The following is a 16203-nucleotide window of genomic DNA, read 5'->3' on the forward strand; positions in this document are numbered from 1 at the left end:
TCACGCCTTGTATCAGACTTGTGTGCAGTTTACGTTGGCCAGCTCCTGCGTCAACATCACACACGCGTTGTGGTGCTCGCGTTAAAAGCGTCGGCCAATGGTGAGCCAGCGTTTTAGCATAGCTCTGGCATAAATCGGAAGCACTGCACTGTATTTACTACAATCAACAGTGTAGGAGACTAGCACAGACGTGAAGAAATTGTTGAATAAAGTAGTTATTTTTGTTTGTTTTTGTGCACAAAATGTATTCTCAACACTTCATAAAATTAAGGTTGAACGAGTCAGATGGACTATGTATTTCCTGCCTTTCTGGGCCTTGAAAGCATAAATTAAAATGCTGTCTATGGAGGGGTCAGAGAGCTGTCAGATTTCATCAAAAATATCTATGTTCCGAAGATGAACGAAGGTATTATGGGTTTGGAACAACATGAGGCTGTGTAATTAATGACAGAAAGAATTCTTTAATGGAGCAGGACACCTACAAATTTAAAGAAAAAAAAATCTGTCATGCACCCTCATGTTGTTTCATACGGAGCGCCTAAAGGGACATGGTGATGGAAAAATATGAGATGGGAGGAAAAATATATTTCAATGCTTTTGCATTCTCTCGCAAAAGTTTTGCGTTCCCCTGAAAAAGTGTGTGTTCGCTCGCAAAACATTAAACGTATCGTTAACATGTAATTTTTCCATCACCGTGTACCTTTAGGGGCTCTGTCGCTTCAAATACCTTTACATTAAACACAAAAAGCAGAACATGCAGGCTACGGTTGTCAAACTCCAAAATGACAAAAATCACATTGACATGTGTTTGTATTCCAAGTCTTTTAAAGCCATATGTTAACGATAAATGTAATCCATATGACTTCTAAAAGACATTAAACTCATTAAACAGTGGTACATTTTGGAGATTGTTGCCGCCAGTCCCCATTCACTTGCAAACAAATATTGCAGGGTATTCTTCAAAAATGCACTTTTTTGTGTTTAATGTAAGAAAAGTGAAATAGCATGATGTGAAGGTGAGTAAATGATGACAGATATTTTGGGATTTTATGGTGAACTGTCACTTTTAAACCCTGACTTCAATGCAGGTTGTCTATATTTAGCCACTAATGGGCACCAAACTCAACTCATAGTGTTTTACTGCAAACATTTCCTCAGAAAGCATTTACATGGCACTGAGGCTGAAAAATTATGCCTGGTTATCATCACTCCTGTATTCAGTGTAGCCTACTAATGTAAATATGCAAAAGTGTAGAGTTAAGGTTTTTGGTAAAGATCTGTGTTTAGCATGAACGCTAAGGAAACTATCGTCTTGATAAAAATCTGCATGAATTTTTGCATTGACTTTAAGGAAGATTTGTTTTTTTTGTTGTTTTTCAGTTTTTTTTTTTTTTTTTTTTTTTTTTTTGCAATCATGTTAAAACATGAATCATTTGGGCAAATTTTGAGACGGTCCCAAAATATATTTTCGTAGATAAATGCAAGAAAATGACAAAAATGAAATCAGAGCTTTGACATCTTAAGGTGTCTGCTTTGTTTAATTATGACGGGTTACGTTTTTTAGAATTGGATATTTTCAATATCGTCTCCCTCAAAGCCAAAAAGACCCACTTTTTGCTATTTATTCTGTCATCTTATATACACGTGTTCATATACCTCCTTCCTCTCTCCCTCTCTGCCTTTTGTAAATAGTGTTTTCGCAATGACAGATACTACTTTTTTTAAGTGTCATGAAAGATTTGAGCACATGTTCTGATCGGTTTGTTAATTTTTTGGTTAATGTTTTTATTTGTTTGCCTTTTGCTCCAGGGAAAACGCGTTTCAAATTAAAGGCTAAATCAACGTTTTTCATTATAAATTACTCGTCTGTAATAAGCTTGCATATATAAAGAGTATTCATACTATATAGTCCAACTGTTACCTAATGGTCCAAAATATGTCTGTCCTGTCAGTTTTTTTTAAATGTTTGTGATGGCCTTGGCTGGCTTGGATTGTACAAATTACGTTGACGCACACACACTTCTGTTGAATTCCAGGGACTGGCGCTAGAGAGTTCATTTATTTCCCACAAAACACTCAATTGCACATTCATTTTAATTCTCTCTCTGGGCAATTTATTTAATATCCGCTCAGTTTTGAAATGGGTATTTTGATGGTGGCAGCTTGTGGCTTTGGTGTGAATATGCCATATCATGAAATGACGTGAACAATGGCTGTATTTGTGGTAACATCCTTTCAGCTGAAGCACCCATATGGGGTTTCCTATCATGTCATCTCTATGACGGCATTATTTGTAAATATAAGAGGTGTAAGACTGAACAACGGTTATGATGAATACGCTTTTGTCTTATTTATTTCATATTTATTTGTTTTGTTGTCTTTAAGTCTAATCAGATTTTGTCATAGGACTGGCCTGTCTGTCCTAACAACACTGCAATATGGACTGAAAATACTTTTACAAATGTCATGGATAGTAGGCTGAGATTCACTAAATGTTATGGACTAAACTTCAGGACTGGACAGCTGTAAAAACAAATGTGTGTGTGTGTGTGTGTGTGTGTGTGTGTGTGTGTGTGTGTGTGTGTGTGTGTGTGTGTGTGTGTGTGTGTGTACGCTAACCCTGTTGAAAAAAAAACCCAGCACATGCTGGTTAGGTATGTTTTGAAGCATGGCAGCTGGTTTAAGCTGGTTTACACGGGTCCTGATCTGGTTATAAACTGGTCCTTAGCTGGAGCTAGTTGCTCAGGACCAGCACTTGACCAGCTTAAACCAGCTCATGACTAGCTAAGGAGGACCAGCTCTAACCAGCTGCCATGCTTCAAAACATACCTAACAAGCATATGCTGGGCTTTTTTTTCAACAGGGCAGTACAACAATTTGATTATTTTTATACTTTTGGTTGAGGTTGTCTAATGCCCATGTACTTCCCTTAGACTAGCCCTTTAGTTGTAGTGCTACAGGCATGTATGGTAGCTATGCACTTTGTATTCATATTACTAGAGATATATGAAGCAAGTTTTGTATTTTTTTACATATTGTACTTTTTACTTGTTCCTCAATAAATGTAACTTGTGACGGTTACACTTGTTATGTTCATATGCATTTGCAGATGCTTTAAAAGCAACTTTTTCACTGGAATCAAGATACATTTTTTACTAATTCTTGCATTCCCTGGGAATTGAACCCATGACTTTGGCATTGTTTGTGCCATGCTACTGTTTAAAACTACAAGAACATATAGTTAGATTATACCAATAAATAACATTATCACTGGTTTCATGGACAAAACCTAAAATGCATGTTTGAGCTGTTTTAGCTGAAAGCAGCATTTTTCTATAGATCAAAAAAACAAAAACAAAAAAACAAACTTAAATGTCCTAATTTAAACCAGTATAACCAGGCCTTAATAAGTTAGATAGGGACAAACTTTTGGAATTAAGTATGCAACGCTAAGGGAGTTCCCAGGAAATACATGAACTGATAAAATACTGTTTGGGGTCAGTAAGAAGAAATTAGTGTATTCATTTTGCAAGAATGCATTAACCTTTAAATGCACAAATGTTTCCCCAGTCATCATTATTATATATTCGGTGCTTGAGCGACCTAGATATCTAACACAGATGGAGTATCTAACACTAGATATCTCCATCAGTCGTGATAATATAAAACTATCTTTAGATTAACAATTACAGAAGAATAAAAGTGACACTAAATTTGATTTCATTCAGTACTTCAGTACTGATGATACTTCCTATTATTTTTCTGCAATTATGAGTGAAATGTCATTGTGTATCAGACATTGCCACCTTGTGGAATAAAGGTGAAATGCACTTATAAGATCCAATTATTGTTGTGCAGAAAAAATATACTTACAGTTACACACACACACACACACACACACACACACACACACACACACACACACACACACACACACACACACACACACACACACACACATATATATTCAGCCAAAAAAACATTTATTTTATTTCAGTATAATATAATATTTCAGTCTTATAGCCTAGGCTACTATTTTTACTGTATTTGTGGTCAAATGAATGCAGCCTTGGAGAGAATAAGAGACTTCTTTCAAAAATAAATATTACCAATCCCAAACATAAAAATTACTTTTTTTTAACAACAAAGAATTGCCCCTTAAATTATGATATTTGAAATGGACACACCAGAAATAATAAACCTCATTTCATTTTGCAACCATGTTGCACCCAAGAGTTACAGTTTCCATGTTAAATAAATAACAATAACTACTACAAACCAATATTTAGTCCCAGATAGACAGATAGATTGATAGATAGATAGATAGATAGATAGATAGATAGATAGATAGATAGATAGATAGATAGATAGATAGATAGATAGATAGATAGATAGATAGATAGATAGATAGATAGATAGATAGATAGATAGATAGATAGATAGATAGATAGATAGATAGATAGATAGATAGATAGATAGATGCAGTGGGTGAATGGAGGGGAGCGTGCTGAGGTTGCGCGAGGGGATTGTCCTGTTGTTTGGCTGTGACGTCATGATTGCTCCTCCAGCTGATGGGTTTCCTCTGCTTTGAGGGCATAAAAAGGTGAGAGGCGGCTGTGGTCTGTCCTCTCGGTTTACCCATCGCTTTATTTCGTCTTTCCACCAACTCACCGAAAGGCTATCTCATTTACGTTGACTCTAAATGAGCAGTCTTCCCACCCAAGTCATCCTAACGATCTGAAACGCAGCAAACAAACACACACACCGGCAGAGACGCATGAGGTCGGTGAGATATCTGCGGATGCTTTGCTCCTTGCACATGTGCGTTATGTTATCTCATGCATCTGTGCCTTAATTCATCCTCTGGCAACTTATTTGCGTTCTCTGCGCGTGCATCTGGGTGGTGGCACCCCGTCGATGCTGTTTTTGGGAGGATTCTTCTGGAAGGCATCAAACTCGTGTCGGATAAATGCTTTAAAAGTAGCGTTTTAGAGTGTCGCGGTTGCTCTTTTTGAAATGCAAGTTAGTGTATCTTGATTTGGTGGTATGCTGGATTCATAACTAATGCTTACAAGCGCCAGGATCGTATTTTACGTTCGATTGAATGTTTGTAAATGGCTGACAGTAAAATTAATGCAATTTTAATGTTACATACTGATTTCCCGGAGTGATTTCGCCTTTTTATTAGTGCTTTTATCGTTCTAGCATGTAAATGCCATCTCATGGTGAGCACTGGCAAATGTCCAGACACATGGGCAGAGTTTAGCTGATACATTTATACAGTTAGCATATTTTCAGGCTATGCTTTTCGTCTGATATTTCCTTTACAATTTTTTTAAAATTGTTATTCGGTTATAGAACTCATTGCATAATAAACAAGGATGCATTTGATGACCTTACTACCCACATGTTTTTAAAGTGAAAACAATTTTATGCAGCACAGGCATTAAAAAGATTAGAGAGAGATTATACATTTCATTAACTTTTTATGGGCTTTTTAAAATGTACAATTAAAGAGAGTTCACTAAAAATTAAGTTTGTCATTCTTATGTTTGATTTTTATATTGATGGCCTTGAATATAAGGTGGGTCACTATGATGGCCATGTTGAGGTCACATGGCCCCATTTTAACAAACTCCATTGGTTGCAGAATAAACCTGCAAATAGAATGTGCCTGCAAATAAACTTTGAATATGTGATGCTGCATTCATATCAGTAGGTGTCAGTATAATGTTTATGACCACTGTGTTATTGACATGCAATATGTACTGCACGTTGTTCAGTATGTACTATTCCATTCCCATGGTTATAAGCGTAAGAGTCTGTCTTCTTATTTCCACAATAAATTGTGACCGTTTCTTTTTATTTCCCCTGTCTATCAGAGAGACTAAGATCATGGTTCAGCTGTCACCATCTCGGACTATAGAGACTTTGACTCCCTCAGAGTTGACCATGGAGAAGGAGGATGACCAGATCAGCCCCAAATCGGAGTCCCCTCGAGTGCTCACCGCCCTCCAGCTTGTCCTTAACCCAGCCACGACCTCCTACTACGGCTATGATAAGTACATCGAGGACGGCCTCATCTGCCTCAAGCACAAGATCCGTAACATTGAGAAAAAGAAGGTGCCTTAATTGTTAATTAGGCAGAAATTACATGAAAGAATGAGTTTTGTGTTCAGATGGGATTGGTGGTTTTGTTTTACTCGTAGAGCACCAAATGTACTTCTGTCTTGTTCATGTGACTTGGCATTAATCAACTTTTTTTTTTTTAACAGCTAAAACTGGAAAGCTACAATGAGAGGATGAAAAAGGGGGAAAAACTAAATCAAGACCAACTGGTAATCTTTTTATATGCTGTCTTTTGGGAAATTGGGCTTGTTTAAAGATCACTGATGTGTGGTAATATTGTAGGAAGCTGTGGAGAAGTATGAGGAGGTTGTCCACAATCTTAAATTTGCCAAAGAGCTCCAGAAGACCATTGGTGCCCTCACACAAGATGTAAGGCTTGTAATGTACAGAGCAGAACCGATTTGTGCTGAATGTTTCACTGGATCTTCTGACTCTCAATTCAGTTTTTGTCATGAAGATGGCCTCAGATGCTGTCGAGGTGTTAATTCAAACTATATTGCTGTCTGGTTCTCTCCGCCATAGTTGTTGAAGGCTCAACGGAAAGTTGTTCGGCAGGAGAAGATCATGAGGGTTGAACAAGAGAGAAAACGTCTGAGCTTGATTCTCCAGGTGCAATATGTCCTCCACAGTCTGCAGAGAGAGGACGTCCGGAGGAACTTCTGCAACATGAAAAAACATTCCTGTCACCTGACCACACAGGACACGGAGAGTTTGCTGGATCTGGCGTCGTTATTGGGATGCAAACGAGACCACAGCATGAGGTTTGTGCTACAGTGTCTTCAGTCAATGTTTTTGCTTTTTGTACACGTTTGATTTAATACAAAGTTACAAATACTTTGACCCAGAGCTCCGTGCTCTCCGACCTCTCTGGCCAGCCCGGGGAGGGTTCCTCAGTCCCGGGCACAGTCAGAGCCGTTATCCCTCTGGAGGCTGGTTTCTGATCGGTTAAGCATGACGTTCTGTGAATAAAATATTTGCAGTATGTTTAAAAGCGGGTTTTGTTTTTTACTACTAAACTTTATAATTGGGGACTAATTTCTTTAGTGGACTACTAAACTGAACAATCTTTAGTAATTCAATTTAGTTATGTAAGGATTATTCAATTTGATGGAATTTTAATATTTATTTAATTGCATCAGTCTTCCTTTTTTTCTGTTGTACCACATTTTGGTTATTTAAAAATGTTTAATGAGATTAATTTGTACTAGGTGATAATGTACAGTCAGCTGGTCAATTTTTCGGGATGATTCAAGAGCCCTCCTGATTTATGCAATGCTGACTGGCTACCTGTATGCTGTCCCTAACATGTCTAGCTGTATGTGGTGTCGTCTTTTCAGCCTGTTGATGTGGCATGGTCTTCCTGTTGTTTCATTCTCTAGTTTAGAGGATCAGATGGAACAGGCTGCTATTGTTTACTGGGAGCTGCTGGAAGGGAAAGAAAGACCAGTTGCTGGCTCGACATGTGAGTTTCTAGCTCAATCTCTGATTGTCAAATTAATTTGATGGCTTTTAGCGTGCGTTATCTAATGAGGCAGGATGGTTTTTTTTCCCGCTCTATGATTATATAAGGTAACATTGCAGATACTCAAGTTATTTTTTTAGTTTTTTTTAATACTAGTGATTTTTTTTTTTTTTTAACATTTTTTTTTTTTTTAAAGTTAATCAAATGCCACATATTGCACAATGATTATGATGATGATGATTATTATTATTATTATTATTATAAATAGTAAATATATTGTATGTATTTCAAGGATATGTTTTATATATTTTTTATTTAGGAAAAATAACCTTTATGTTTGGGTTGAAGGATGATTTTAGAATGTCTATATTAAATTGAAAGATTCTATTGTGACTGTTATATGTCTGATTTTGTATATTAAGACAAAATTGTTCAATTATTGTAAATGTATTAAAGCGATCATATGGTGTTAAATGTTGATGAAGATTGGTTTGAGCCTTGCTGATAGGACTGCGAGGGTACAAAATCAGCAATTGTGAAATGAGTGCTGTCGTGTTTCCTCAGATAAGCACATGAAGGAGAAGCTACTTCAGCTAGTGGACTGTGGCTTTTTTGATCACATAACGCTTCCAAAAGTTGACAGTCAAGAGAAGACTGAGGCCGTAAAGGCTGAGCCTCCATCTCGGCCTTGTAGCCTCTCCAGTGAGATTATTCAAATGTAACCTCCGGTTTTTAATCATTTAGGCAGCCATTCTTTTTCTCTAATACATGCCGTTTTATATTTCTGTGTTAGCGCTGGTGAAGCTGAGCTCAAAAGAAGTGCCTTCCAAAGAGGTAAAAACAAATGACCATGATATTTGTAGTCATCAATTCTGTTTTTTGAGAAATGCAAGCAGGTCAGTAACTTCTGAATGATGCCAGTTTCTTAACAGACGTTACCTACCTGAAACGGATGTCGCGGAACGTAGACGGGAAGAGAATGCTTCGCCCCGTAGCTGGAAGGATGATATTTTGGCTATGAAGGAAAGGGAGCCACCGGACTCATGGGAAATGGAGTTTTCGGAACCTCCTGTATCCTCTCAGTCCCCCATACAGAAGCCATGGAAGGGGGCAGCAGGATTGATTCCTAAGACTACAGACATCCTGAAGAGGCCCACGGTTGACCCCAAGGAGGTGAGAACTTGCCCATTTAAATTTGTTTTTCCTTTTTATTTTTATTTATATTTATTTGGGATCCTGAAGTATGATGATTTTACTTGCTTAAATCCATGCAGACCAACTTATACTGAATAAAGCTTAATGGGAATATAGCCAAAAATACCCCACCCCCCTCCACGCTCAATTTCTTCTTTTTCAGAATGTATTAATATAATATGGTTAAAAAATATTTAATTTAGTAAATTGAGTTTTATACTTACAATTATTTTATGGGCCTCCTAACACCTTGTTGTCTCAGGGCTCTGCGGGCTGTAGTTTTAAAACGCCTTAACCCCGTTTCTGCTTAAATTATTGGGTTTGCATGTTCGGCAACCATTCAGTATTTAACAAGATCTGTTTCTATCACTTTACATGCATGTTGTGTCTTCTAGAAACGTCAAAGGAAGACCAAGGTGGAGCAGGACTCCAAACCGGTGCGTTATTTAGATCCACCATAAATGCCAATCGTTTCAAAGCAGTTAAAGCATTAATTTCCTGCTGTATCCTCTCAGACTCCTGTCGCAGTGGAAGTCTTTGGCTCTCCATCTCCGTTACCACAAGACCCTGTTCAGCGTAAACAGCAGCTGGAGACTCTGATGGACCAGATCTCTGGCTCCTTCAGCTTCATGCAGGCACACATTTAAAGGGATTATTAAGTTAAAACACAGCAACTTTTAGAAAGGTGTTCAGAGACTTTTCCTCGATCTTCTGTTTGCAGGAGTCTCTTCTGGATGGAGAAACCTCACCTATAAACGGTCGAGCAAGGAGATGCCTTTCATCTCCAGGCTGCTCTACTCCTATTGGTACATGAGCGCTCCCTATTAAGTTACACAATAAGAATAGGATGGTGTTAAACTGATATTGATAGTCTGCTTTTAACATGCAGCACAAAGGGAACTGTCAAAAAGCCCATCAGATATTCTGCCTCCGTCCCAGCGGGTGAGCATGTTAATGAGATTATATTTTTGTGTATAACAAAAACATGAGGTCCGCATTCTCTGTGATTAATATGACGTGTCCTGACCGTAGAGCACGCCTTTACGGATGTTGCTGTCTGGAGAGGGTAAAGGCTGTCTGTCCAATGGAGACCGTTCTTTAACCGGCTCTGAGCTTGATCTGCACCATGAAGATGAGCCACATGTACGTTTTGTTTTGTTTTTTGTGCGTGATGGTAGAGCTATTGAATGCAAGATATCAAACACTATGCTTGTAATTTTAAATATGCTGTAATATCTGTTGTGTTTGCTAGAAGCAAAATGAGGGCTTCACCTCACCTCCACTGTACCGCAGAGGATCCTCCATCTCAGTCCCTCTAGAAAACCAAAGCCCTGGACTGGTAAGAAATTGACAGACAAATAATTGAAATGTGCACTCCTAAATCTTATAGAGATTGCCTTTCCCCCCCAGTTATTATATAAAGTTTTATAATATAATATCCACCCTGGTGAGGCATAACATCATGACAGGTGAAGTGAATAACATTGATTATCTTCAACATGGCACCTGTTAGTGGATGGGATATATTAGGCAGCAAGTGAACATTTTGACCTCAAAATCGATATGTTGGAAGCAGGGAAAATGGGCAAGAATAAGGATTTGAATGAGTTTGAGAAGGGCAGACTTGTCATGGCTAGACGACTCCTCTCCAAACTGCAGCTCTTGTGGGGTGTTCAGGGTCTGCAGTGGTCAGTATCCATTAAAAGTGGTCCAAGGAAGGAACCGTGGTGAACTGGCGACAGGGTTATTGGTCAGCCAAGGCTCATTGATGCACGTCAGTAGGGAAAGCTGGCCTGTCTGGTCTGAGCTACTGTAGCTTAAATTACTCAAGAAGTTAATGCTGGTTCTGATAGAAAGGTGTCAGAATAGACAGTGCATCGCAGTTTGTTGCATATGGAGCTGCGTGGGTGCGTCAGGGTGCTCATGCTGACCCCCTGTCCACTGCTGAAAGCACCAAAAGTGGGCATGTGAGCCTCAGAACTGGATGAAGGTGGCCTGATCTGCTGACTCGTTTTTTTTTTTTAAATCGAGTGGATTGCTGTGTGCGTTGCTTACCTGGGGAACAGGTGACCCCAGGATGGACTATGGGAAGAAGGCAAGCCGGCAGAGGCAGTGACTCTGAATTCGCCAAATCTCAATCCAATTGAGCATCTGTGCGATCAATGGAGGCCCCACCTTGCAACTTACAGGACTTAAAGGTTCTGCTACTAACATCTTGGTGCCAGATACCACAGCACGCCTTCAGGGGTCTAGTGGAGTCCATGCCTTGATTGTTAGGCTGTTTTGACAGCAAAACTGGGACCTGCCTACACATGCATATATCTAAGATATATTTATTTTAATATTTAGAAACCACACCATTATAGTGTACGGTATGAAACGCTGATATTCATTCTGAGATTTGCTTAAAATTAGAACTAATATTTTAGTTTTTAATACCGTACGCTATAATGTTGTGGTGCCTAAATATTAAAAAATAAATATAATTTGTAGTATTTTCACATTTATTTGGCTAAATATAAGGTAATTGTCTGTAGAGTATCGGCCCAAGTTTAAATTCTAATTTGCAACCTTGCAAGAAAATTATTTTTAGTTCTGGAGATTGTGGTTATGACCATTTACAAGTGGAAATTGAAATTATTTTATGGTATGTGGTGCCATGGCAATGACTATCTAGAGCTTTTTAAAACTTTTTTTAAAAGCTTTTTTTTTTTTTTTTTTGCGTGTCAGGCAGGAAAGCAGATGTTATGCAATGGAGTATCAACCACTGTGTCTGCGCAGACATTTTCAACTCCACCTAGTCACCGATCCATCAGTGCAGAAAACAACTTCCACAACATTCACTCTGTGAGCATAATGTTTGGTCTCAATATGCCTCGTATGTCCCTAACATTTCCAATTATTTAATTAAATACAATATTAATGCAAAAGATTCCCCCCCCAATCTCCTCTTCAGGTGTTTAATATGGCGTCTTTGCCAATCAGTGAGAGCTCAGGGATGAAGTCAGATGAGAGTGGATTCTCTGAGTCTATTCATTTGAGTTACACACCGACCAAAACCCAGAATTATTCCACCGCAAGCACCCAGACGCCACCTGAACTCAACCTACCTGAAGATGACCTCCAGATTGGTGACACTCACTCAGAGATACTCACATACACACTCCCTCAGGCTGTTTGATTTTTGCCTCACCAATCGTGTGTTTTTGCAGAAGACCAGTACCAGCTGGAGTGTCCTGTCAGTACAGGCGGTCACATGTTCTCTACCCCTCAGCCACAGTCTCGTCCGAGTCAGTCCTGCTACCCCCGCGGTACAGCGAGAGGTATGACGCGTGCAGGCAGAGGTTTGGGTCACTCATACAGATCACCTGGTGGCTACAGAGGTACCGTCCTCTTCCTTGGTCTCCTTCACTCCCTGTTAGGCTTTATTTTTTTCATAAATGCTGTGCAGATCACAATGGAGGTGTATTTTCTGTTCTAAACTTTAATGCTGAGCCAATGCATGAGGACTCTTGTTCTTGCGCACATTTTCAATCTATACTATGTGCAATTTATAGAAGACCTGGATTAAGTGTAAACTCTGCTTTTTTTTTTCTCCTTTCCTTCTGACTGTTTCACAGGTGGTTATGAGGCCTACAGAGTGAATGTGCGTTCTCCTGGAGGGGCCTTCCTATCCCAGACCCACACGACACACAGAGACCCTGGATCTGCCTTTTACGTGTCCAGAGTATGTTTTTCCTTTTATTTAGTTACTTTTAGATCTCTCTCATGAACAAACCAGTCAATTTTATATATTTTATGCTGTAGGTGTTATATTTTATGCCTTTATATTATAGGCCTTGTTTGTTTTTTGTCTCAATGCCATTTTAGTTCTACTAAACTATACATTATTTTACCCATTATGGTATTTATATAATATAGGTCAGGATTACTAATGTACTAATTCATGTAAACGACTAATTAATTTTCGTTCATTTTGTGCTGTAGGCAATATATTAGGGTATTATATTGCATTAGCTGTGCTTGTTTTACCTACAGGAAAACGGGTATCAGCATAGCTTCAAACGAGGTGGTGGCGCTGCAACTCAAAGGAGCAGTGGTATGAGTGTCCACCTTTTTTCTTTTTCTTTTTACATTTATGTTCTCGGTTCAAAAGTTAAGTTGTGAGGAACAGTGTTGGGGGGTAATGCTGTACAAGTAATGTGAGCTCTGTAGTGAATTACTTTATTCCCACCCCAAGGAACTAGTAAAAGAACACATTACTTTTAAAATTACATGTTACTTTTTGAAAAAAGTTACTGACACCCCTCCTGTCCCCATGTTGCAAGAAATCAGGAATACGTGCAGATGCTTTTTTTGTTCATCAAGGTATTTTTAGGAACACAACTTTTATAAATTCTGAAGCCTAAATGCAGTCACCAGAAGTAACTGTTCATCTTCCTACATCTTATCTAAAACTTTATCTAAAAACATTTTCCCAGAATGTTTGAGTTAGAATAGTTTATAAGAGCACAATTATAAGCATATGTTGAACATATGATGTTCGGCGTGATGGCGTGTAATCTCCTCGACAGTCCCATTTATCAATCTTCTTTTTTTAAGATGCATAACTGCTTCAAAAAAATCATGAGTGGGTAATACTGATGTATTTTGTCATACAATAGTGTCTTGAACTTGTTCACTACAGACCTTATTTGAGCCATTTAACCAAACCATTTTTCTTTTAAAAATGGGGTTTTTGGAGGAACCAGAAGTGTTAAAATGCTCTTCTGTGTTTTGGCCTACAAAGTGATGTCACACCTGCACCACTCTATTGTAGTTTGAGACTAAATATGAGCACATTTAATCTCACTTTATAAATCAATGTCACTGCTGCTGACCCTTGATCCAATTCAACCATAGTAATAAGCATAAATGTGATTAAACTTTTGGTCCTTTTAATGTTAATTTATGGGTGAAACACTCAGTTTCAGTCAATCTCATGTCAATCTTGAGTACCTATAGAGTAGTATTGCATCCTTCATATCTCCGAAAAGTCTTTAAGTTTATTATATTTATAAAAGAAATATAGGCTGTGGAAAAAACTGAGCGCCTGGAGGCGTATTGTGTGGGCGGAGCTAAATAATGACGAATGTGCACAAAGCGGTGACGTCCTCAAGCGTGGAGAAACTCATGGCTATCGATCTCCGCTAATAGATATATGATCCAGAATCAGATTCGGCGGCTGAAATAAATTGAACAGGAGAAACAGCAACAGCAGGACGTCCGTCTCTGTGGTATTTAGTGTCCTGTCAACATTTGTGTGTTTACTCGCAGTTTATGAGGACATGATTTGGTTGATGGACTATTGTATGCGACTAAACCTTAGCAGTAGCAAGCAAAATGGTTTTGCACGTCAGACTAGTGTAACGTTATACATAGAACAACAATGGCGTAACGTTAGCGCATTTGAATGACGAAGCACGCGATCGTGTCGTTTACTGATGTTTACTCATGCGTCGAGCCAACAGCAGAGACATTTCGCTGGGACCGCTCCGTCAAAAACACACTTCTTTGGTATGATTTGGTGAAGTCCTGTGACAGCAGTGACCGTGGAAATCCACTTTGCGACACGACTGAAACGATGTTGTGAAGCTTCCCATCATTTCTGCATTCAAATCGGTTCAAATGCAGTGCTGCCTTCCCGGAATGCTGTGCTGAAGCGTTGAAGTCGCTTGATGTCACCCATAGGAATAAAGTGGAGCGCGGCGCGTCATAAGTGTTCACGGACGACTGGATCTGCACCTGAGTGTTTATGGACGCGCATTTCCTCTCTCGCTCTAGGCACGCGCACCCTACCGGGAGAAGTGCCCGTACGGCCCATACAAGGACCTTCCGCTCTATTAACGTCAAACCGAGCCATACTCAAAAAAAACTCTGAAACGTGAGAAACCGGAAGGAGTATTTTTGACACAGAAATTCTCCAACATTAGTTTTTGAAACTTTGTCTATGTTTAGGATGGGAATCCAAGTCTTTAACAGTGTAAAAAGCTCAGTATGCATGAAACAGCATTTCACCCCTCCTTTAATGAATTTCTTTCTCTTACTGAGACTTTTGTTTTGTTAAAACAAGCAAGCCCAGGTGAAAGTGAAGTAAAAAAAGTAACGGAAAAATTGTCTTTCTTTTGTCTCCTCCCCCCCTTTAAGCTGGATGGAGTGACTCTTCTCAGGTGAGCAGCCCAGATCGGGAGGCTATATATCCGCACGACTCAGGAATCAGTGACACACTCTCAATCCCGCCAATGGAAGTGCCCGTCACACCCCAGGGCCCGCACACTTTGATGCCCGTACATGTGTACCCGCTTACCCAACTCCGCGTGGCTTTCTCCGCTGCCCGCACGGCCAACTTCGCCCCTGGCACTCTGGATCAGCCGATTGCCTTCGACCAGCTGCACACCAACCTCGGCGACATGTTCGACACGACCTCTGGGCGCTTCACCTGTCCTGCTGCCGGCACTTACGTCTTCATCTTCCACATCCTGAAGCTGGCCATCAGCGTGCCCCTGTACGTCAACCTCATGCGCAACGAAGAGGTGATGGTGTCCGCGTATGCCAATGACGGCGCGCCGGACCATGAGACTGCCAGCAATCACGCTGTCCTCCAGCTGTTCCAGGGCGACCAGGTGTGGCTGCGGCTTCACCGTGGCGCCATCTATGGCAGCAGCTGGAAGTACAGCACCTTCTCTGGTTTCCTGCTGTACCAGGACTGAACATCCATCTCTAAATGGGCACAAAATGGAATGTGGCATTTTGGATGTTCTTTGACAGCTACTCTGCACTTCATTGCGCTTTTGGTTACGCATGGTGCTACTGCATGCTTGAAAGATGTTCAACAGTATAAATGTCAGTGTTCAAGCTAATGTAAGATGTTCTGCTGGTAAAAGTTTACATGGGTTTACCTGGGTTGTTTTTTTTATTTTTATTTGATTTATTTAATATATATACTCCCCTCCCTCCCCTGTTTTGAAAGACTTTACTGTGTACTTGGATGCACGAACCCGTAACCCATAGTAGCTGCATTTAGTGCACTAAACTGAAATCCTAACACTCGGAAACGTCTTCTGGTGTTTGTTAAATGGCACTTTATTCTCATCTCTTCATTTTAGATGAGTGCAAAAGAGGTTTCCTAGCCATAAAGTCTGCAACATGGTGCCTTTCTGTTTTTGGTGGTGTTGTTGAACACATGGATCGCTTTGCAAGAATGGAGATTTTTTTTCTTTCTTTCTGGTAATACTTGACATGCTGTGCACTTTAAAAGGACTTGGTGGCCTTGTTGGGGTTTTGGGTGTTATCTGTGTGTTTGTCTGTGACATATACAGTGAGTGAATTACTTGAACATTGATTATGCTGAGAAGGCATTTAGGCCAAAATTGCTCCCT

General features: G+C 39.6%; 1 protein-coding gene across 4 annotated transcripts; it reads left to right on the forward strand.

The window, feature by feature from the left end:
* Window positions 1–4579: 4579 nt before the first annotated feature.
* On the forward strand, window positions 4580–15765 carry caprin2 (caprin family member 2). 4 transcript variants are annotated; one of them, XM_067428108.1, is made up of 21 exons: window positions 4580–4782; window positions 5883–6123; window positions 6276–6338; window positions 6412–6498; window positions 6652–6890; window positions 7509–7591; window positions 8156–8293; window positions 8385–8425; window positions 8513–8764; window positions 9181–9222; window positions 9301–9420; window positions 9507–9591; window positions 9675–9727; window positions 9818–9928; window positions 10038–10124; window positions 11516–11632; window positions 11742–11916; window positions 12001–12168; window positions 12406–12512; window positions 12824–12884; window positions 14972–15765. In XM_067428108.1, the coding sequence occupies exons 1-21, from the start codon at window positions 4778–4780 to the stop codon at window positions 15532–15534; spliced, it is 2838 nt and encodes a 945-aa protein (XP_067284209.1). In that variant the 5' UTR covers window positions 4580–4777; the 3' UTR covers window positions 15535–15765. The 4 variants fall into 4 exon arrangements, with proteins under 4 accessions (XP_067284209.1, XP_067284211.1, XP_067284208.1 ...); XM_067428110.1 differs by having other exon boundaries at window positions 12001–12108; XM_067428107.1 differs by having other exon boundaries at window positions 4581–4782; window positions 11998–12168.
* The last annotated feature ends 438 nt before the right edge of the window (window positions 15766–16203 follow it).

This window comes from Pseudorasbora parva, chromosome 20 (assembly GCF_024679245.1).
Source record: "Pseudorasbora parva isolate DD20220531a chromosome 20, ASM2467924v1, whole genome shotgun sequence".
Classification (NCBI taxonomy): Eukaryota; Metazoa; Chordata; class Actinopteri; order Cypriniformes; family Gobionidae; genus Pseudorasbora; species Pseudorasbora parva.

Bases quoted from the DNA above. Each gene is read 5' to 3' on its own strand.
- caprin2 (XM_067428107.1), top strand. The intron at 8,765-9,180 runs GTGAGAACTTGC...TGTGTCTTCTAG, and splicing joins CCACGGTTGACCCCAAGGAG to AAACGTCAAAGGAAGACCAA. The intron at 9,223-9,300 runs GTGCGTTATTTA...GTATCCTCTCAG, and splicing joins TGGAGCAGGACTCCAAACCG to ACTCCTGTCGCAGTGGAAGT.